We start from the raw sequence: 24,566 nt of genomic DNA on the forward strand, positions 1-24,566 counted from the left end.
CATAATTTGAGTGCATTTATGCCCATCTGTGGGTGGTGTAAACAGTAATCCTGGTAATCATGATAAACTCGAGAGTTTCTTAAGTTAACTCCAGGTCTTAGGGGGAAAAGTTTGAGGGAATAGCCTTTTTATTTTTATATATTATATGTGTACAAATATACATGCAGACATACATATATATTAACTATATATACACACACATATATAAATAAACTTTGGTATAACCAACTCTCAATAATATCTAGTTGGTAACTGAGCAAACCTGAAAGCTGTCAGAAGCATATATATATATTTTCTCAATACTGCTTTTATTTGCTCTTCCCCTATTGTCAACCGATTACCATGTGTTGATTTTGGCTGATACAATTTTGTCAAGTTTTCAACTCCAGACTCTGATGAGAGAAAGGCAAACTTGGTTAGGGGCTGGCAGGAATGGGAGAATTGGTCAAACCGAGGCTGTCTTTTGGTACACGTGATTGAGAGTTAATTGTAAGGTGTGCATTTTAATTGACTTCTTTATTTTCCTAAGTGTCTTTTCTGTAAACTTCTGCGACCATGATGCACATCCTTTTTGAGATCGCTCTTCCTCAACTTCTTTTTTCCACCTAACTACTCTCCTTATTTTCTCTTTCTCTCTTCCTTTATTCTTATGTAGGCCTGACCAAAGATGGCAGTAATGAAAATATTGATTCCCTTGAGGAAGTCCTTAATATTTTAGCAGAGGAGAGTTCAGATTGGTTTTATGGTTTCCTCTCATTTCTCTATGATATAATGACTCCTTTTGAAATGCTAGAAGAAGAAGAAGAAGAAAGCGAAACCACAGATGGTGTTGATGGTACGTCACAGAATGAAGGGGTTCAGGGAAAGACTTGTGTCATATTGGATTTACATAACCAGTAACTTTGATTCAGGGTCTGAAGTCATTGGCCGATGAACACCTGAAGCAGTGTCCTTTTCCTTTTCTTTCCTTTGCTTATGCAGGGCTTAATGTGCAGTGGGGCAGTTGTGATCTTACGGTAAAAGCCAACCTTGTGATCTTGCCCAGTGCAGCTGTTAGCTAGTCCCTTGCTCTGCTCCCCCACTTCCAGTGAAGAAAGTGGCATTCCTCACTCTTGTAGTTGTCTACAAAGTACATTGAAATTGATGTTCCTGGTGGTATAATTGGTTTCTGTATCATTTTGTTTCAACTTATGTATTTATTGAACTACATTTGGAAACTTAACAGTAGCAAATTGTGTTGTGGTTAACCCTTCATGCTTGTCTTACTAACACTATTAATTAAGATGATTCTAATGGACTCACAAAAAATATTTCTGGCATGATTCATAAGTTAAATGCTTCTCTGTTGATCCCTAACATGACTGATGTATAAAATGAAGATTCTTTACAAAGCTGGTATTTTTTATTGTGATTTCTTTAGGTTCACTGACTTGTCAGATAGGTCCATACAAATTTCAATGTAAAATTCTGTATTAATGGTGCTTTTAAGATAATTTAAAAATAACTCCATGTTTTTGCCTTAGGGTAGTTAACTTACTGTATTCAGATAGTAGTATAAAATTTTTCTGTCTATGAAAGCAAAATTTATTTTTAATTTCATTTCCAAATATACATCCAGACAAAGTAATTTGTATTTTTTTAAGGTAGGCATATTACATGAGAAGGAATATGTGAATATGTATTTTAAGTAATGTTGTACATATTAAAATTATTCATCCTAAATAAAGTCTTTTTCCATTTTTTTCCTTCATTAACTTATTAATTTGTTATCAATTTTGGCTCCGATATGATGTGATTTTTAGAATTCTAAATTAAATTTATTATGTGGCGATTCTATTTTAGGAAAATAATTTTTTCCTGTTAGAAAATCTTAAAAACATCTTTAAATCAGTTTTTTAAAAATGAGTTCAGTATTGCTTCAATAATAATAAAAACCATTGTATCAGCTATATACAAACTGCATTTCCTAAAACGAGATTTCACCCATTTCCCCCCTAAAGCAAAGCTCTTAAAGCCTAAAAAAGGGTAAGGACTAAGACCTTTTGTTTTCTGTTACTCTTTGAAGGTGTGCTGCTTTGTGTTTTTAAGTCTCTTTTGAGCTTCTCTAAAATTTTGCTTACCTTGCTTCTCCCTAGAGCTTATAATCTGAAAATGTTTGCATTTTTTTTGACATTGAACTATAATAATATCTACTTTTCAAATATTTCTTGTTTTTCTATATTTGATCAAATTATTTTCAGTAAGTGGACCATTCATCCATTTATTCTAAGGAGGATGTGACAAATTTAGTTTCTTTGTTAGAGATCACTCTTGTAGGTTATCATAATGATAGCCTGAAAGTAAAAAATCTCAAATCAAACCACAGGAAATCCATGCCCTCTGCCTGCTACTTATGTGTGTCAGGGATGACTGTCCAATTTGCTGATCTTATTAAAAAACAGACATTCATAGCTACTTTTGGACACGGATATACATGTGGTACACTGGACAGTGATCTCCTAAAGTTTAAATGGCTATTAAAACTCTAATTTGTCTTGGTTTTATTATTCAGGAAATATGTTATACTCTGTTAATGTTTCCAACAACCAAAAGCCTCTGATTTTCAAGTAGTCAAGCACTCCAGCTAAGCCGTCATTTAATAGAATGTTCTGCAACAAAAGAGTATCTATCATGTAATAATCTTTCTGAAAGTTTATTTAGCCATAGTCCATATTTATTGTGTCTTCTACTTTGAATTTGAGTACTGGGAAATATCAGAGTTCATTAGGTTTAAATTCAAAAATAATCTTAGGCCCCGCTGAATGAAATTCACTTGGCCACGTGTCTGGAATATATTTTTTAAAGCCATCCTATTAATGTATCATTACTACTAACACTAGAAGATATTTGATAAGTTTTTAAGCAGTGATTTGTGTGTTAAAAATGTTTGGATTTATTAATTTCTCATCAGGCTTTTTTTTGTCATGACACTAATGCACATTTTATGTACAGAAATTAATTATGCTTTATTATTGTAAGTGAAAAACAAGAAGGTGAGATAATAATTTGCTATTTGTTTTGTACTACCTCCGACTAGCCCCTTTGAAAAGTCTCTGATGAGGGTAAAAATACAGACAGCTGATGAACCCCTGACTTCTGTGACTTCCTTCAATTTGTGCATAAGGCTTTTTGTGTGTGTGAGAGAGAAAATAAAGTTGTTTGTAAAAGTGTGGTAGAAGGTGTCTTGAAGCTAATCAAAATTATTTTGCTTAAGTTTTATTTATTGTATGTTATAATTCTTAATTTTCTAAGGGTTTTTTTTCCATACTTTCCTGTTTCATAATATTTTTCTAGCTCATGTCTTTTAAACAAAGGAACTAACTTAAAAAGACAAAATTATATCCTCTACATTTGAATATTTATTTATAGTTATGGAATTTTAAGTTGTACTATATTTACTCTGTGCTTTTTCAGTTTTGAACAAAGAAACCCTGCAAATGTGCTCTGTATTGAGACGTGGCGATGTTCCCTCATATTCTTGCTTCTTCAGGTGTGCTGACATTTCTCTAGTTGGGAAGGCCCCGGGTTCTCTGGAGTTTGGCACAGAAACAAGGCAGTGACACTCTGGGGGTTCTTCTCAGCACTTTGGCTTCTTTCTGCCTGATTTTCTCTGGGACGTGAGTGGTGTGTGTCCGTCCGGTGGAGAAGTGACTTCAGGGTGCTGATGCCACCCAGTCCCTGAGGCTGGCTGGCTGCTCACTGGCCGTGGGTGGGAATCCCACCGGCGCCTCAGTGCCCAGGGCATAATGGAATGCCTGCTTTGTCGTCTTGTCCTTGATTCTTTTCTTCTAGAAATTACCTCCCTGTCTTATAGAGCTGTGTCAGATATGTAAGAAAAACTTTTATCTGTTTGATTTCTAGTTTGTTTTTATTTATAGTTAGATACGCAGAACACAGTGTTTCCTTGTCTGTCCTGATGTAACATTGGGGAATTATCAGAAGCAGATCTAGCACAGCCAGTTGTTCTTAGTTTGATCACTTGACAGTTATACCATTTGGGGGTTGATGCTCAGTGACCCTCTTCTGAGTAAGACTCTGGGCTAGCTCCGTACACCTATAAAACATACGGGAAGTTTTCTGTGATTTGACTATGGAATCCTCTTTGATCACAATGCATATTTGGGACACTTACAAGAAACTCACTGACTCAGACTTTATTTTTTTAAGTTGATTGATGGAATAAGTATGCTGAATTGTCTGCCTCTATTATTTGTTGAGATAACCGTATAATACTTAGGAGTAGATGTTAGCTCACTTATGGACTCCTTGAATCTAGGAATCAGGTCTTAGGTTTTATTTAAATCCCTCTTTAAAGCTGAGTGCCACATATGATATTCATTAAATACATGCTGGTCTTAGTCCTGATGAGTGAGAGCCTCAGGAGCCCTTCATTGCATAATAAAATACTAAGTTTTCTTTTTTAACCAGATTAAATAAGTGATAAAATTAGACTATTTCTTTTTGCAGGGATCGGGAAGTGACATTTTGAAGTTCATACAACAATCTGATACATGCTAACAAAGGTCTTCAGTTGACCTTTCCAATATCTCATTTGTATTTGAACCCACATTTTGCTTTGTTCAAATGCTCAGTCTCTGGATGCAAACCCTTCCTGTTCTTTCTTGCAGTTCTCTTACGTTCTGATCCTCCCTTCCCACTTATCATAGAGGGTTGGTGGGTTTTTGCTTTCTTTTTTTAAGATAAAAATTTCCATAGTATTATCATTACATCTATTTAAAAATAAAAAGGAAATTGGTGTAGTTTCCTGAAATGCATTTTACCAAGACTAGAAATCTGGAGCGAAGTCTGCCTAGCTCAGAGGACCATTTTACTTAGACATTTGGGGCCTCATTTTGCTGTGTGTAGTAAATGGTGAAAAGATTGTGATGTTCCAGTGCAGGAAAGAGGAAGATGAGAAACTGCAGCTCAGAGTGACCGTAGGTCTCACCAGCAACTGTGAGAGTGGCCAAAATGACCTGGGCGAGAGGTGATGTCCACACAACTGATTCTAAAGCTGACTGTAAGTTTGCAGTAGCTACTTGGGTGTCTGTAATGGGGCCAGTCTTCTTAAATCACATCTGTTGCATGCAGTGGAGCCACTGATCCAGCCTTTGGCTTAATGATTCAGACATTTTAGTTTCAGAGAGAACATTTCATTTTGAAAATGCTTGTGGGATAGTGGCTTTGAGGCAGTTGCCAAAATAGCATAAAGTATCTTTAGGCAATTTGTTCTAAGGGGAACATATAAGGCCTGCTTTTTTCAAATTTTTGTCACCTAAGCTATTAATAATAATGACCTTTAAAACCATCAGAATAAACATACAAGTGTGAAAAGAAAGTATACAACACGGTGGTGCCTTTTTGCCATTCTCTTTGAGTTTAACTACATGCTTATGCTTCTTTGATGACTGCCTTCAATTGGAATGCATTCTGTCAGTAAAAACTTTTATCCGAATGGATCACAGAATACCAAGATGCTTCCCTTTCAGCTTTAATTGATAGCATTTTCTCCATACTACGTGGAAAGTATTTATAAAGAGCCACTGTGTTTCATGAATTTTTTTGTTAGATGGAATTGTTCTTCCGCACCCCAACCCCACCTCAAACACTATGTAGGAAAGAGAGCAAAGAAGAAAAACAAGCATGCTTGTTGATTTTTGGCATTGCAGGGAGTGTCCACGTCAACCATAGTTAGAAATAATAGAACTGAATTCTGTCAAGAATTACAAAGAATAGAAAAGCGGGTCTTATATACCTTGTGGTTTTCTCTGAGAGCTCTTCTCTAATGCCCCCAGAGTCATGGTTTTTCTCCCTACATGTCACTAACCCTGGATTACCACTGACCCCCTTCCTGACCACTGCACTTCACATCATTGCTGGAAAAAGATCTGTCATGAAGTTACCTGAATTGAAACTCTGGGGCACTTGCTGTTCTGATTGCCACTCTCTTTAGTGGGTACTCTAAACCCTTTCTACACTCTCCCATCTTCCTGGGCTGTTTTATTCCTCTGTAGGGATGATTTTGCTTTCTGCTTTCCAGAAATACTCAACTCTGGTTCAGGTTCCATTATCTTCTCTCTTCTTTTCATGACATTACCATCTCAGAATTTTTTTTAAGCTATCATCTCCTCATTCATTCCCCATTTTCTCAGACATTGCAGCATCTGGTTTCCAAAGCTTACCCTTTGCCTGTGCCTGTTCCTTCTCCTTCTGACCTCATTACTCTTTCCCTCTCTCACTATTCAGCTAGCTGCTGCTGCTTTTTTTTTTTTTTTTTTTTTTTTTTTTGAGACAGCGTCTCACTCTGTTGTCTGAGCTAGAGTGCTGTGGCGTCAGCCTAGCTCACAGCAACCTCAAACTCCTGGGCTCAAGCGATCCTTCTGCCTCAGCTTCCCGAGTAGCTGGGACTACAGGCATGTGCCACCATGCCCAACTTATTTTTTCTATATATTTTTAGTTGCCCAGCTAATTTCTTTCTATTTTTAGTAGAGACAGGGTCTTGGTCTTGTTCAGGCTGGTCTCAAACTCCTGAGCTCACGTGGTCCTCTAGCCTTGGCCTCCCAGAGTGTAGGATTACAGGCGTGAGCCACTACACCCGGCCCTCAGCTTCTTTTTATTGTAGACATGCCCGTGTTTCCTTTACTTCAAAGTACTCAAGTGCAGATAAAATCCTTCAAAACTTTGTTTCTTTTCTGCCCCTCAGAATCTTGGGAGAGTCCATGTGCAATCAGTTTTCTTCTAAGGAGATGAGGGAAGCCTTGTTGAGCACCTTTCTTTCCACCTGTGTTTCTCATCATTGCGGTGTGACCATCTTCTTTACTACTTGCAAACTGTAATCTGAAGAACTTTAGGGGGCATTTAGTGACTGACTTAATTCAGTAGTGTCCTAAACTTTTGTTCAGGCCTTCTTTCCTAAAACTGATCATTTCACTTTTAGAACACCGCATTTTCTTGACTTCCTTATGTTTCATTGTTACTTGGGGCTCCTTTGATAACTTCCTGTTTGGGGTGTTATGTTTTCTTTTTGTGTACACTTTCCTTCAGAGACTGAATATAGTGATTGTTCAAATGATTAGCTCAGTCTTTACGATGTCAAGAATACTGAAAAATTATTGACTATATTTTTTAAGTTCAGAAAATCTAGCATTAGACGATACTTTGGAATTTTATATGATGCGTTGTGCTCTGTTAGTTTGCATCACTGTAAGGATTTATACCCAAACTGGAAAAGTTTAAAATACACTTGATCTTAGCCAAAAGGCCGAGAAGCGATGGAAAAGTTTAAAATAAAGCACAGTACTCATTATTGTTTTATGTTTCACTACTAATATGATGTTATCTAATGTTTTGGCTGATTCATGACAAAAGTTAGCTCTAGCCTTTTCATCAGCTCTTTTTAACTAGAGCATACTGGTGGGGTGGGGGTGGGGCAGTCTGGTTTTTGTCACTCTGCTTTTTAACAGGAAAATCTGGACCTGCCGTGGGGTGACCATGCAGGCATCAGAAAGGGGGATGTTAGCAGTCTTAAATGTGTAATTTAATGCTTTATGCTAATATCTTTTACACACTGAATAATACTTACGTATTTAAAAGTTGGTATTACATGAATAGGTTTGATATTTTATTCTGAGATAAACTTTAGTGGAGAGTGGTCCAAAATAACATTCAGTAGTATGCTGTTTTTGGCAGAGTTTAGGAAAGAATCAAATATCTAGAAAATAATTGTAATACACACACACACACACACACACACACACACACACACTGGTTATGGTTGTCTGTGTATTTCAAGTAATTGGATACGGCCACGTGAAAACGGTGAGTCACATGTTTCTTTTTTTATGTAGTCAGTGGTAAGATATAATAATACTTTGTTGAAGAATGGTGATGGTAATGTTTTTAACCAAGATAAATTGACATTTTCAAATGGGTTACCTCATTTGATAGAAACAAATGAATAAAGAAGGGAATTTAGGAATAAAGGATGATTAGAACAACATAACAGGAGTTACAAACATCTTACAGTGCAAGGGGGAGTTTGTTTATGGTTTTGAGAAACATACAGAATGGGTTCTACAGTTTACAGCAGGAATGAATGTCAGATGGCTTGGAGGGCTTCCTTGTGACCCCACCTGAGACCTTAGTTGTTGAGAGGCAGGATGTGAATGGTGCTGCCTATATCCTGCACTTCTAGCTCTAATATGCCTGAGAAATGGATTGGCAACTTAGAATGCCACTTCAGAAGGTTTGTCAGCACGTGAATATAAAACAGCATTTATGTGGCCAGAAGATAGAATTGGGAAGATCAGGTGAGTGGGATGCTGAGTACAGCACGGTTGGAATAAGAGTGCTCTTAGAGCACCCTGTGGCATTGATGTTTATTAGAAGGTCAACAGTAAATCCATTATCAGAACTTTTCATTTGCCAAGAGAGGAAAGCTGTTGGAAAGTGTTTAGAGTGAAAAAGTTAATACGTATCTACATAATAGTGTCATTCTTACTTGTGTGATTTAAAAAAAAAAAAATTGGAATGATGGGGAAAAATAATAATTTGTCAAACAGTAAAGACAAAAATTCTATCAAAATATGCTATCCCTATTTGGATGACATATGTGGTTGTGTAGTGAAGTAAGGTCCTTGGTCGTTCACTACAGTGTTTGTAATTAGTCATCTGTGACCCAAGAAGAATAAAGAATAAAATGCCATTTTTGGTGATAGCAGGCATTTCTAATGCCAACAATTCTTAAAGATCTAAGGCTAGTTGTGAGGATGATTAAATCACAGGCTGATTACAATGCATTTATCTGTTATAAATAGTGACAGTAAAGCTTTAAAGTGACATATAAGTAATAGACACTTGTAACTTGTATGTTGAAGGAATATTTTTATTGGTAAATTTAAGTAACTTAATTTGTTTCATAGAGGCATCAATTTTAACTATTTTATAGATACTTATGTTTGAATTCCTTGAACATTTTCTGTTCATAACCTATTTTCATCTTGTAAATACCAACAGAAGGACCTGGTGGGGTAGCCAAAAGAAAAGCTAAGGCTAAAGGTATTTCCTATTTTTCAAATTAGCCTTGAGTGAATCCAGTTTAATGCTTGAAAATGCATGACATTCTCTGAGTATGTTATGTAAATGTAGCTACTAATGCTAAACATCGCTTTGTGGTCTGTCTTTGGGTGCACCTTAGGTTATAAGTAGTTTTGTTAAGATGTCATTGAAGAATTTTTGGCCTCAAGCCTATAATTTTAAGTAATTTCCATTTCATGTTATCAGAACTTTGTAACAGTCTTTAAGAACGTATATATTATACCAATATCATGTATTTGTTATATATGTTAACTTTACGTATACACAGCCTATCTTGCTCCCTAAAACCTTTCTTAATTTGAGTTACTATTTGAATTACTGCTGGGAAAAAGATGAAGTCATCAGTGATTGATTTTATTTCTCCAAAAGCTCTCATGACAGTCTGTCTTAGAGCACAATAAAAGTTAGTGTATCAAAGGTGTAGTAGTTTTCAATAAAATGAAAACTTAAGTATATAATCTGGAGCAGTGTATTACATTGGTATAGAATTTGCTGTGTTTTGTATTTTAATTCATTAAAAATTATTATACCTGTCAACTATTATGTATAGACTAGCAGCTCAACAGCCTACTTTATATCCCTTGATTTTTCCTGTTCATATGTAAATAATTGTGTCCTTTGTAGAGAAGGGCATGGGGATGTGCATGATTTTCTTTATAAACTTGCAACATTCTTGTAAGTGTTCAATTCAAGTGCTTGGCATATTGTTTGTGGGATTTGTGTGTGTGTGTTTTTGGGTATGTATGTGTGTGTGAAGTATGAACAGGTGAGACTTTCATTGTGTGATTTTCAGGGTTTTGTGATTTGTATTTTAAGATTAGGAAATTTTATGTTTTAACCTTGTATCCCACCTGAATAATTCCTGAAAAGAAAACAGTGTTTACTGTTTTATTTTTACATAAATGTGATGAAATAAATGCCAATAAGGTGTAATTTTCTTTCTTGATCTAGACAGGCAAATTAAACATTAAGGATTTAATTTTTTAAAAACGGTTTGCAGAATAAGATCTGATAGCATTGCACAATCATTTTACCCTTTTGCAATGCCATTATCTATCTTACCATACAAACAGCAGTGAAGCAGAATGAAGACTCGGAGGATGATTCTGAATGAATAATATTCTGTATTCTTACTGGAAAAAGGTTTTCAGGAGGAACTGAAGAATTTCCTCATTGATCACCAGGAAGTTTAGTTAATAGAGAAACCCTATATGATATTTTTGTTGGTTAGTCAAGGTTTATTAAACTTCCTAGAAAGATACAATGCTGCTTTTAGTGAGTACCATAAATCTGATGCTCATATTGAATAATGTTTTGTGCTATGTGAGTTTTACATGATTTTCATGCGTAAAAACATCTTCCGCATTTTATTACATTAAAGAAATCTTTAATTTTCTTTGTTGCTGCTTAAATGCTGCATTGTACAGTAAACACTTTACCTTACGATTTCCTAGCAAGAGTGCAAACAGATGAAATTCAGAGCTTTTGCTGACTGCTCTGTTAAACTTTATACAAAGCAAGTTGAAAGCAGTATCTTCCATGAGATTTGGAATTAGCTGTGAGTTCTATTTAATTGCTCTCTCACCCCTATAAACATGGAAGACATGTGTTGGCTTGATTGGCTCTACATAAACTAACAGGGAAGCATACTTAAAGGAATACTAATTTCATGATATTGAATATAAGCAGAAAATTCTAATTTGTCATTTTAAACATTATAGATTGATTTTAAAATTTCATACACATTAAAATTGTTTTTTGCTTAGTTAGCTGAAAATTAAATGATACTTAATTTTCACTTGCACATATTTGTGTTTTCAAGGATTGTAAGCAAATATTTTACAATATTTTGGGATATTGGATACGATGGATACAGGGTGCAATGTTTTCTTTGAGCTAAAGCTTTTTTAAAATTATCCTTATATGTGAACTTACAAGTTATGAAAAATTCTTGTATTGCCAATGTTCCTTTAATTATGTCATTATAGTTATGAAGTGTGAATTGTTGGCACTTTGTGTAAAGTACTACCGTTCTGGATGCACTCATTTTTATAATGTTGCATGTTAACCTTCTTTTATGACAAGTCATACCATATTTCAAGCTGGAAAAATGTGACCAGCTTCGAGCATTTGTTTTATAGTTGATATTTTATAGAGGTTTGCATCTATTTTTGGCCAACTTAAATAATAGCGAATTAAAGTAACTTTTTGAATGAGCATTTTCTGTGTGTGAGGAGATAAACAGACAATACCTTTTCACTAACCTGCTGTTCTATGAATCAAGAGATGCTGTCAATAAACATTTTTTCCTTTGATTGGAAAACCTGAAAGTTAAAGAACTTACTAAAGAAGAGCTCAAGAAGGAAAAAGAGAAACTTGAGTCAAGGAAGGAAAGTAAGAATGAAGAGAGAAAAAAGGGGAAGAAAGAAAAGGAGGATGACCGGAAGGATAAGAAAATTGCTGATGCAGATATATCCAGGAAAGAGTCTCCTAAGGGGAAAAAGGACAGAGAAAAGGAGAAAGTGGACCTAGAGAAAAGTGCTAAAACCAAGGAAAATAGGAAAAAATCAACAAATATAAAGGATATTTCTAGTAAAATGGCATCCCGAGACAAAGATGACAGAAAGGAAAGTAGAAGTTCTACCAGACACGCACACTTAGCAAAGGGAAATAACCAGAAAAGAAAGGACTAAAGCTCTGGCATACCATCCCAGGAAGTGATGATATTCTTTGTTGTGATTTGTTGCTAAAAGGTGTAGAAAATTTCATATCTTCCTGGTTGGGGAATATGTGTAAATTAACCATTGAATGTGTTTATTGGTGCTCAGCAAATAAATTTGAAATTTAAATAGACTGTCTGTGATTCTAAATTTAAAGGATGAAGCTTTTAAAAAAGTTATAAAATATGTATTAACTTCTATTTTTAATTTATTGATCATGTGTCAGATAAATGTCTATGTATACTATGAATTATAATGGGTTTATTAATATATTGAATACTTCTATTGGAGGTAAATAAAAATATTAAGACTTTAAATAGTATCTCTATGCAGAGTAACTCTTTCAACTATGCTAAATTCTTAGGGAAATAAGAAGTTACCTTCTTTCTCTATTTGCCCTTTGATTTCTTCCCTCCTTTCCCTTCCCTATTCCCTGTTTTCCTCTCCTCTTCTGTGGGTATCTCCCCAGGCTCTTGTGCTTCCTTCTCTCCCCAATGCCCCCCAGACCCCTATCTTTAGGGGGCCACCTCTTCCTCAGTCTCATCCCAGGTCCTTCTCTACCTTTCCCCATCTGTCCCCTTTTCTGATCTTTCCTACCCCAGTTTTGACTTTCTCCTTTCCCTCCCTCCTCACCCCTGACCTCTCCTCAGCCACCCCTCCCTTTCCCACCAGTTCCCATCCCTGCCCTTCTCTTGTCCTTTAACAAAAACTTTGTGCCTACTGTGTGCCAGCTACACTGCTCTGGGAACTCTGGATATTGCCATAAATAAAAAGGGATGTAAAAAGAACATTTTTATTTGTGATGTCTTTACTGTCTCAGAGTAGTTATAGAAAGACTTTCATTATTTCAAATTAGGATGTCCTTTCATTTTATATCAAACTGTTTTTCAGTTATTTTGGCTGAGTGACATATTTATCTTATTTTATTGTGTTATAATTGTTTACTGTTTCTAAAGAATTGCAAATTTGAGATCTAACTAAAGATCAGAATTTAGCTCCTCAGAAAACATTTAATAAAATAAAATTTCAGTAAGAATATATTTCTACAAATGGCATATACTGTTCTGTACATGTAGTTTTAAATCTCTAATCATGACTGTTAGTTGATAATGAGAAGAGCAGCCTGATTATTTGTAAAACCACCATGCTTATAACAACTAAAAATAAATAAAACTGTTTATATCAGTTTTAAAATCATTGTTTGAATCAAAAGTGCTGCCACAAAGATGTTATTTTGAAAAAATAGTTATTTTTCCTACAAAGAGATTAAAAAATAGAGATTTTTAGGCTAAAGATGATTTCAAGTCAGAGATGAGTAAATTTAATTGTAAACATTTCTAAAAGTGTTGTGCACCTTTTTCTTACATGCTTGTACCTTTTACTCTTTAAAAAATCAAACACGTTTAGTTGACAAAAATTCAAACTAACAAAATTATACAGCAAGGGGGAAATCCTGGGGAAAATCTAATCTAGTATCTCTAACTAATCTAATCCTATTATTTTATTTCTTAAGAGCTAAGGCCCAAAGAACTTGTAATATGTGATGACTTAGAGTTTTATATGTTGATTAGTCAGGATTGAGCTCTTGTTTTTATAGATTACAAGAACACAGTAAACCAAAAAAGGAATTTTTTGGCTCCTTTAGTTGGCTGATGGGGGGATGGCACTGGCTTTAAGTGAATAGACGTGAATTCCAGCTCTGTAATCAGAGCTCTCTCAACTCTCACTAGCTCACTTCCCAAATAGAGGCTCCGCAGGTTTCTGCCTGACTTTATCCTATATGGAGATGCTGCTATTGATGACCACAATGGCGCTCAGCAGGCCCCAGACTCATCTTCTGGTTTGCCAATCCCAGTGCAGAGGCAGCTTTCTGGGATGGCTCTGGAAGAAAAGTCCCTGGCAGAATTCTGATCGGCCTGGTGAACATCTGTGACTGTTTTTGTAGTTGGGGATGGGTTAGTCTTCCTAGGCTGGATCCTGTGCACAGAGATTTGGGGTGGGAGTTGAGTGAGTCCTACCCAAACTCTATGAAATGTAGGACTTCTGGGACAAGAAGAGGAAGGCTGTGACTGAGAACTTGGATAGAGCAAGAAGCAAAACAGATATGTCACCACACGTGTAAAAGTTAACAAGATTTTCAAAATATATCCAAATGTTATATCTTGTTGCTGAGATAAATGGATTAATTTGTGTGTGTGTGCAAAATTTTAAGTACAACTTTCTCTACAGATTTTTTTGTTCTCTCTTGCAGAAGGGCAGAGAATTATTGGATTTACTGAGAGCATTCTTATAATTTTTACCCTGGTTTTTGAAGTTCAGTGGCTAGGGGGCAGAAAATACGTAAATGATAAATTCTAAGCAAATGAGTGAAAACATTTTAGAATAATCTAATCAGCATAAGCATAAAAGCATTGTTGCTATTTAGTAAAGTTCTTTGAAATGCTTTGGTTCTGTTATTGATTTTTCCTTTGACTTTCAGCTCAAGAGTTCAAACATCTACTAAAACATTTAAAGGTGTTTTAATAGCACTTGTGGATGGTGACTTGCTTTATTTTCTTCCTTTAATTTTATTTTCCTCTCTTTTCTTTCCTTCAGTAAATGAAGTCTTCATCTGAATTTTTTTAAAGTTCAGAGCACACTGCAGTATCCAACTGCATTAACACTTAAGATTCAACTAAAAACTTAGTACATGATAAGTTTTCTGTTGTGATTAATAGGTTAAAATTATGCTTGTACTCTCAGTTTTACATTCTTTATGAAGTAGGTAGTTATTTCTGTATTGTTCAATTTTATATTGTTTTCTAGGGATGATTAAAACTAGAAAGGTTACCATTTTTAAATAAGTCATCTAAAAACAGGGACAAAGATTTCATAATACCAAGTAGTTGGGAGTCAGAAGTTTTGGGGAAAATCTGAAAAATTAAAATTAAATACAAAGAATGTAAGTTTATTTTTCATGTCCCTAACATTTTGAGTTAAATTACATTACGATGTGATACTTGGTGCTTTTAAAAAATGACATTATTGGCATAATTTTCATTTACACATTTGAATAGCACAGTCATCTTTAAAATGGTCAGTTTTGTGAAAATATTTGAGTGCTTGTCAATTTTGTCAAGAATCTTTTTCTATCCTTTAATATTCAGATTACTTTCTTTTGAAGTTCTTATATCTTGTTGAACTGTTCTTCATTGGTTGTGACATCTAACTTCTATGTTTCATTTCTTAAGGGCTTTGTGTGTGAATTTTAGTTATTCTTAACATCACTTGCAATCACCTTATCATCTTCTTGAAACTTTTTTATTTTTTAATGAGACTTTCAGTTTTACTTTATGGATAATTTGCATTGTATGTAGATGATCCTATCGATATTTCACAATGAGAGACTGGTAAAGAAATGAACATAAATCAACATGATTGCTTGAGTTAACTCAGGAAGACCGCTTGAGTTAATTCCGTAAGTGGTTGGTTTATAGAAAATATTTTATATTATGACCTGTGTAGCCATGCAACTTTATGACTTCAGAGGTTATCATAATGATTACTTAGATAATAAAGACCCCCTATAGACATTTCCATGAAAAAGAAAGGGTGTAAACAGGTATGATTTTTTAATTTTAAATATTTTAAGTTAACTGTAATGTCATTTTGCATGAAATGGGTGTGGTGACTTAGACTATGTCTCCTGACTTTGGGTTCTTTCTCCTGTACAGTCCTCAACTATTCCTTCTCCTGTTAATGTCTGTTGGTAATAATTCTGAAAATTGATTACTCAGAATATTTCACTGTTAAATGCATCTTGGAAATGGTGGTTTTCCTCATTTGTAAATTGGAGATAATAACCTGTCTCTGAGAGTGGTTGTGAGAACCAGCAATGTTACATGTGCGTGAGCAGCCCCACACTGTTAGACGCTCAGTTGTCCTTTTTCTTTGGTAGAATAATGGTAATAGTTCAACCAAGCCCTATCAGTCAGTGGCTAAAAATTTGGAAGCACTGAAACTATGATTCCTACTCCTACTTTTGTCAACAGTTTGTGAGATAAATCCTAAGTCCTTTAACCTTTGGAATGAATGTGTCTCTGTGAAATGATGTACTGAATCCTGATTTGTTCTACTGAGATCATTGAAAGGGCAAATGAAAATAATTATAAATGTTAAATATGTGTAAAGACTTAAGAATGCTTAGTTTTTTTTTTTAAAGGATACTACTTCAACATGAAAACACAACATACAAAACGTAAAGGTCAGAAAAAAATTATGAAGTAAACTGTAGTCTTAAGAATATTGTACAATTGTGGCCGGGTGTGGTGGCTCATGCCTGTAATCCTAGCACTCTGGGAGGCCAAGGCAGGTGGGTCGCTCAAGATAAGGAGTTCGAAACCAGCCTGAGCAAGAGCAAGACCCCATCTCTGCTAAAAAAATAGAAGAAATTAATTGCCCAACCAAAAATATATAGAAAAAAATTAGCCAGGCATGGTGGTGCATGCCTGTAGTCCCAGCTACTCAGAAAGCTGAGGCAGAAAGATGGCTTGAGCCCAGGAGTTTGAGGTTGCTGTGAGCTAGGCTAACACCACGGCACCCTAGTCCCAGGCAACAGAGCAAGACTCTGTCTCCAAAAAAAAAGAATATGGTACAGTTGAGAAAGTTTAATAATCTAATTGTGATAAACATATTTATAGGTTTGTTTTATATTCAGAGATCATTTTTCCATCGATGTGATTTTATGGTCTCTAGAGATTTTCTGCTCTCGTCCACAAAAGCCTATTTAATCTCTAATATCAAGTTCTACAAGTCTCATTGTAACTATGTTTCAGTGGAAAAAGGTATTTAATCATTCTCCTACAGGATATTAGGAACATATTAAGCTTTATTTCTAAATATTCTCCGAAATTCTTTTGGTTATGTTCATGGCATTAAATCTATTCAAATTAGTTTACATGGACAAAAACCATTGACTGCCTTCCATAATTGTAAAGCCCAGAGGTAGTTTTGGTTTTTTTCTTTTGTTATCCCCTTTTGGTATTTCCGGAAAACAAAGTTGTGGCAGTGGTAATGTTGAGATGGAATTCACATGGCCTGCTGGGTTGTAGTGCCCAAGCTCCTGCACACTGTGCCATGTTTAACTGTATTTTGCAAGATTTTTTTTTTTTTTTTTAAGACAGTCTTATTCTGTTGCCCGGGGTAGAGTGCCCTGGTGTCAGCCTAGCTCACAGCAACCTCAAACTCCTGGGCTCGAGCAATCCTTCTGCCTCAGCCTCCCAAGTAGCTGGTACTACAGGCGTGTGCCACCATGCCCGGCTAATTTTTTCTATATATTTTTAGTTGTCCAATTAATTTGTTTATATTTTTAGTAGAGACAGGGTCTCGCTCTTGCTCAGGCTGGTTTTGAACTCCTGACCTTGAGTGATTCACCCACCTCAGGTTCCCAGAGTGCTAGGATTACAGGCGTGAGCCACTGCACCCAGCTGCAAGATGTTAAAATGATTCTACTCCTTCCAATCTTTCTGGAGTCCTGCAGTGTTTAATTTTTTTTTGGCTTATGTCTTCTTTTGGAAATCTGTCCGTCTTGGGTCATGTAAAGATTCTTTGAATCTGGAATGGCTCTTAACTGTATATCATGGGGCAGCTTTTGGTTTCTAGTAGTTTTGATACATTCTGGGACTCCTGTTGGTATACTGAATAAGATCTATATTCACTTTTTATACAAACCGGAAACAGCAACAAGGATTGGCATGGTCAATTAATATGTGTGCCTTTCTGGTGTATTGATTTCCCCAAATATTTCTCAAGTTTCATGTACCTGTTAGTCTTATTCTTGGGGTATATTGGTGTACACTGCTAGACTACTTGCCATTGAAGCAGTAGCCGTCCTGAGCACTTACTCTTTGTGAATAACTAGCTGGAGTAACCTGGATCGGTAAGACCAAAATTTAATCAATCTGCATGCCATCGATTGCAAACTAATGTCCTCAAACAATCCTCCGGCCTTGGGCTCCCAAAGTCCTGGGATTACAAGCGTGAGTTACCTCACCCGGCCTCAGCCTGTATACCATTGAATTAGTAAAGCAAAGAATAAAAACCTAATTTATAAAAACTTCTAGCTTTTTACGGGCTAGGTTTATGAAATCCTATGAACCAAAGTAAATATATAATTCTCTTCCAGATTTTGTTGAGGGAGCAGCTTTCTTATAACTCTGAGGAAAAGTCAGTCCTTCATGTGCACTCAGAATCCAGCCCTGTGACACGGTGTCCCAGGCCTTTTTGATGCTCACACCCCTGCTCACTCCTCTCCTGCTGCACTGGCCACCTGGCACCTCCCCGCAGCAGACTTGGTCCAGCTGAGGAACTCTGTATAGACATGTGCCACATAACGACATTTTGGTCAATGACAGACTGTGTATACAATAGTGGTCCTATAAGATTATACCATCTTTATACTGCGCTTTTTTAATGTTTGGATGTAGTCAGTTACAAAGATACTCACCATGTTGTACAGTCACCTGCAGTGTTCAATACAGGAACATGCTGTACAGGTGTGTAACTCAGGAGCAATAGGTTTTACCGTATAGCCTAGACGTGTAATAGACTATACCCTCTAGGCTTGCGTAGATACACTCTGATGTTCACACAATGACAGAACTACCCCGTGACGCATTTCAAAGCACACTTCTTTTTGACACATTTCCCAGAACGTATCCCTGTTGTTAAGTGATGCATGACCGTACATGGTGTTCCCATTACTTGGAGTGCTCTTCCCTGGTGTGACTTACACAGCCACATCCCTGAGTTCCTTCTGGAGTCTGTTCAAATGTTATCAGTGAGTCCTTCCCGCCCCAATTTATTGCAAATAACTCCTCCCTTTCCTTAACATCCTCCCTGTCCCAAGTCTTCCTCATACCATTTGTCCCTATCCCATATGCTTTAAATAGCTCATGTGTCTTGTTTTTTAAATTGCTGTCTCTCCCAGGAAGATGGTAGGGTTGTTTGTATGTCCATTTACTGTAGAACAGTGCTTTGCATGAATAGGTGCTAAATATTCGTTGAATGAATAAATGCAACATGCATTTCCATAAGTATGCGACTATGACATACTCATCTAAAGAAATACATTGATTCTTTCCCATTATGGTCAGGGGTAGTTGGGGAGCAGTGAATAAAGTAAGCTAGTCCTGGGCTCAGATATCTGTGTCAGTTATCAAATTTGCTATGAGTGGTTGATTTAAAGCACTAATTTCATTCACTTGATAGCTTCTTTTTTTAATTAGAGGAGCAACTGTATAGTTATTAAATGCAAATGTTTTTGAATTTCCAAATTTAAAGAACTAAAAGTTGTTTTCTGAGTCACGTCATGGCCATTGTGGTGAACGTGCATTCATGCAACCCCAGACGATGGCTGTGAGGCAGCTGTGGTCATCCTGTTCCGCTCGCCAGCCTAGAAATGGAAGTGGGTTCCAGTTCTGACTGTTAAAACTGAAAGGGAAGACCACTGGGAACTTCTAAGGAAGATTTCTTCAAGCCTAAGACAGAATCGGAGCAAAAGGTGATCCTTTTGCTTCTGGACATCATCTTGTTTGAAAGAGAATCTTGCAGTGAGGGGAGTCCAGATGGCCGGCTGGAGGATGGAGCTGGGCCAAGAGCCAGCCAGCCTACCTCTTCGCTTCCTGTTTAGTTAGAGAACAAATTTCCTTCTTGCTCAAGCTGTTGTAAGGTGGTGGATTTTTAAATGCAACCCTAGGAACATCAAAACTGGTACATCTCATTTCGTAACACAGGTTTGCACATTTATTTCTCTGTTACTTCCTTGCCATTTGTACTTCAAATAAATCCAGTTTGAAAAACATTCCTTTGTGAATTGACCTTATGTGTATCTTTTTCTCATTTAATTTTTATTTTTTGCCTTAAATCTTAGAAACAAAATGAGTTTGGGTAGCGAAAGTTTTTTGTAAACACCAAAATAAAAGCTTATATTAAGGGCAAATTTTTCCAAAGTTTACAGGGGTCTGGGGAAGGAGATGCATTAATGTAATCCTCACCTTCTTTGAGGCTTACAGTACTGTTTATTTTTGTGCTGATTTCACCTCTGGAAATAGCTGTGACCAAGTATTAATAAGCTTATAATTAATTCATCTGCCACTTCAGACAGAAAAAAAATAGCTGCTCAATATTTTCTGCTGTTACATGCTTTTGTTTTTATGTTTTCCCTACATTTTGCAATTTCAATTTTAGAGACTTAACTCCTAGTTGCTTTCGAGAAAGCTGACTTTCAGGGGCATTGCATTCTGAATATTGGTGTACTCGTAGTTCTCAAATACTTTGGCATTAATTTTTTTTTTCCACATGAAACTTTTCTCAAAATCCAAAAGAACGGGGTTTTCAGGCATCTAAAATCTTTATTGTTTGGTAGGAAAGCATTCTATTGCTTACTTTACCATGGAGTATATAGTTTGAGAGCCTGTCACATACAGGGTTAATGAAGAATGATCCTGTATATAAGTTTTCCTTCAAACTGAGGTACTTTTGAGAGTGAAATAATTATTTCAGGACAACAGACATTGGGATGATTGGGACTGTCCCAGGCAAACAAGGCTCGTGGTACTGAAATGGTGGACGTCATAGCAGAGATATGGATCTTTGGTACAGGGTAGTAGAGAATTGATGTGAGCCTCTTTCCTAATTCTACAAGCTCCTCCAGTGCAGCCTAAGAGCCCTGGCCCTTGAGGGAGCTTCTGCCCCCACGTCCTAGCAGAGCAGTCACGCCTCTGGGGTGCTCAGCTCTCCAGCAGGTGCATTGAGCAGTCGCTGTGTGTGTCAGATGTTAGCTGGGGTACTGAGAGTGCAAAGGTAAATTACTTGATTCTACAGATTCACTTATTCCACAGAACTTGGCAATGAGCAGTTCCATACCTGTAACCACTGAGGCATGTAAGAGTGGATTTTTTAAATGGCAACAGACAGGACAGCCCTGAATTTGAATTTGAAATGTGATGTCTTTTACTAGACTTTCATCCCTAACCCCCATCCCCTGAATTGAACTACTGTGAGGACCTGTGGATATCTTGTATGGTCCCTTTGGAATCTGTGTTACAGTTAGTTAGAGGTCACGAAGGTGTAAAACACAACTGTGTGTGTCGTGTTGGGCTACTAGTGGTAGGTGTTGTGTGGAAGTAGCGTTGGAAATAGTAACTAGAGGAGATATATATTAAGTGACACAGAGGGATCCTGTGTGTCTCTGTCTTTTTAAGATTTGGGAAGAATGTGGAAGTGTATTTTTTTCATTAAAAGAAAAATGAAGAGAGATAGAAAAGGGAATGAAAAGGAAAAACAGAGAAGCAAAAAAGAAAGACATTGAAATGAGAATTTTCCAGACCACAATAGTACGTGAAGAGCTGTGCAGAGGTGCTTAAGATTAGAAAACCGCCTCTCAAATCTGCCTTGCCCTTCCACTGCAGGCTGTCAGCACGCACAGCAGCTCCCTCTAGTGACAGCTCCTGCTATGAGATTCGTAATGACGTGATATCTCACAGAGCCCAGGGTTCAGTAAATGGAATCTTCAGACTCTTGAACCTAGCCTAGTTTTCTAAATAGTTGTATTTAATTGAGGATATTTTTTAATGATTCATGTATAAAGTGTCAAAGAACTAACTTAGCATAATGGATTTTAGACTGGTGTTTGACTTTATTTATTTATTATTATTATTTATTTATTTATTTATTTATTTTGGTAGAGACAGGATCTTACTATGTTGTTTAGGCTGGTCTTGTTTCGTCTTTTTTTTTTTTTTAAGACAGAGTCTCATTTTGTTGTCCAGGCTAGATTGAGTGCCGTGGCGTCAGCCTAGCTCACAGCAACCTCAAACTCCTGGCTCAAGCAATCCTACTGCCTCAGCCTCCCGAGTAGCTGGGACTACAGGCATGTGCCACCATGGCCGGCTAATTTTTCCTATATAAGTTGGCCAATTAATTTCTTTCTATTTATAGTAGAGATGGGGTCTTGCTCATCCTCAGGCTGGTTTTGAACTGACCTTGAGCAATCCGCCTGCCTGGGCCTCCCAGAGAGCTAGGATTTATAGGCGTGAGCCACCGCGCTGGGCCTGGTATTTGACTTTAAACTTAGTTTTCATGTTAATTTATCCTGATGTCTTATTTTCCTTAGGATTAAAAAAAGGAACTTTTTTTCATATCTTTTGCTGTTATAAAATGACATGATTACTAGTGTTACCTTTAGAAGATTGTAAATAGTGAGTTATATATGATTTCTTCTTATTTTGGACCATTTTTTGTTTTTCAAGAAAAATAAATAATTATGTATAAATCAAAATTTGGAATGTACCTGAATAGCAGAAAGTTCAAGTACATCTTAATTGCCTCATTGCTGAATTCAAACTTCAGGACTTAGGAATTAATTAGTAACTTATGAACATAAGAGGAGCTTGAACTCATTGTAGTTCTTTTGGTAAGTTTAGACATGCCTTTGTTTTAGAGATTCGTGAACATTTAAACAATGATTTTTGTGAGAGGCTAACTGAGACAAAGATATTAAAGGCCCATGTGAAATTAATGAGTGAACTATTATTTTCCTACTTCAGTTTTTAAGCATGTAGTATTAGAAACTATGCATTGCTTACACTGTGGATTCATTGTTTGAGAATATTATTTTTCCTGGATTAATATGTCAAATAAAAAGCAAAAAAATAAAAGTTAACTTTTGAATAAAAAATGCAGGATTTAAAGAAAGATCTGCTTCAGAGCCAACAGTCGCACCAGAAGAGGTGGAGCCATATGCTGACCCAGAGGAGGCTCCCGTGAGGGCAGGTGAGTTGTCTTCCTCCTCCAGGTCTCACTGGGAGGTGCCTTGGCCTCACAGGTATCCCATTTGCAGTTTACAGAATCATGTTTTGCCCAGAATTTATTTCACATTTTTACAGAATATTGAACTACTTTTTCTTCTCTTCTGAAATCTTATAGCAAACAAAATTTTTCCAGTAAAAATTTGCACAGGATAATTTAAATTTTTGAGAGATAAAGAATCTTAGGCAGGACATTTGTTCTTTGTCCAAGATCACACAGAATCATCATGATCTAAGGTTTACATTTCTTGACTCCAATTCTAGCACTACACAGTACCATATTATATTGAAAGTAAAAATACACACGTTACACACCAGTGTCATCATCTGTCACGTGATTTAATAGAGTAGGTCTAGTGGGTTCTCAGTCTTTTTTATATGAGGGCCTCCTGTCTTGCATCTGCAGGGATCAAGTATCTCCATAGTTACCCACGGGCCTATGACCCATAAGGATGGAAAAATCCCAAAATATTTTAATAAATTAGTACATTAAATTTTAATCCAGTACTATCATTTCTTATTTATGGTATGATATTTATTATAAAGTACTATTTGGTTTCTGCACATTTTTCATTTACCCAGTTCTCAGAAACTTTGGTTTCTTTCCGCCACCTATTGGAAGTGTTAGGTATGACACCGCATTTTTACTGCAGCCTAAGTACTGGGTCCAGAACTGTATTTTAGGCTGATTTTTATCACTGTGTACTGTTAAATAATATTATATTTTCCTTTCTTTCTTTTAAGATAATTGAGTTTCTCTGAGTTCTGTTCAGTTCATAATCCTAGGAGAGTTTACTGTTTCCCTCTCATTCCTGTAGAATTGCTATAATCTTATCATGGCTCTAGAACAAGGAATGAATTTTTTTAACTCTTTTTTTTTAACACGCATTTAAATGTGTGTTTGGATTTAGCACCTAAAATTTTACTTTGCACTAAAAAAAAAAAAAAATCATTCTTTGACCCGTTGCTGTCTGGCTTCTTCCTCCACTAACCCTTTCCAGGGGTGAGGAAGAGTGCTTACAAAACTATGGAAAGTTGAAATGGTGTAGTGTACTCACTAAGTTCAAAGCCAGTGCTGGTAGCAGATGATTCTGGAGAAGTCTCTGAGGGCTCAGTTGTGGAGGTTTTTTATTCTTTTCCAAGGAGCTTAGGTTTTCACCTGTTTGGGCAAAGGAAGCCATTAAAGGGTTAGGCAAAAAAGCAGAGTACACCACTTCTAGTAACTCAAATTATATTCTCTTTGGATGGTGCTTTCAGCAGTTGTGAAACTGGGCATCCAGTTAGGAAGCTAACATAGGCATTGTGAGAAGATAAGGGAAGAATGGAGATTGGCAGACTCTTTTGTAGTTGTAAGAGAATATATATAAAAGTGGCTTGTGAAATATAAACATCTATAAAAAATAGAAGGCATTTTTGTGCTTTAGAAATGGTTTTGTAATATGGTTAGCATAATAGATATTATATTTAAACTTTTTCCCTACCTGAAGTTTAAATTAACTTCTTCCATTTTATTTATTTATTTTTTTTCATGGAAGATTAGCTTTTGTAAATAAGTGATGTCACTGGCATCATTTCACATGACAGCATTTATGATACCAAGTCTGGTGCTATTTTTATTCATTGAACATAGATTATGTTTGTTAGAGAATTTACAGTGGTGTCAATGTAATTATAGCTTCTTGTTCCTTGCATCATGTTGCAGGTGAGTCTGATAATCTGATAAGCACCACAGTGTTGTGTTGTCTGCATGTCATTGTCAATGATCCCTTTTGTAATTCACGTTTATTTGAATCTGTGGATCTGAATGTCAGATGTGTTTCTCCAAAGCTGAAAGGATTGTCAGTTACAGTGTAGGGTCTTCCTG

General features: G+C 36.3%; 1 protein-coding gene across 12 annotated transcripts in view; it reads left to right on the forward strand.

Moving 5' to 3' along the window:
* ASPH (aspartate beta-hydroxylase) overlaps window positions 1-24,566 on the forward strand; it is a 214,080-nt gene that overhangs the window by 39,077 nt on the left and 150,437 nt on the right. For 5 of the 12 annotated variants that reach the window (XM_076005280.1, XM_076005283.1, XM_076005287.1 and 2 more), the window contains one exon: window positions 22,578-22,667. In XM_076005280.1, the coding sequence (XP_075861395.1) occupies window positions 22,578-22,667 (90 nt within the window). The other 7 variants (XM_076005278.1, XM_076005279.1, XM_012739753.3 and 4 more) reach the window with 4 other exon arrangements.

Source organism: Microcebus murinus, chromosome 7 (genome assembly GCF_040939455.1).
Source record: "Microcebus murinus isolate Inina chromosome 7, M.murinus_Inina_mat1.0, whole genome shotgun sequence".
NCBI lineage: Eukaryota > Metazoa > Chordata > Mammalia > Primates > Cheirogaleidae > Microcebus > Microcebus murinus.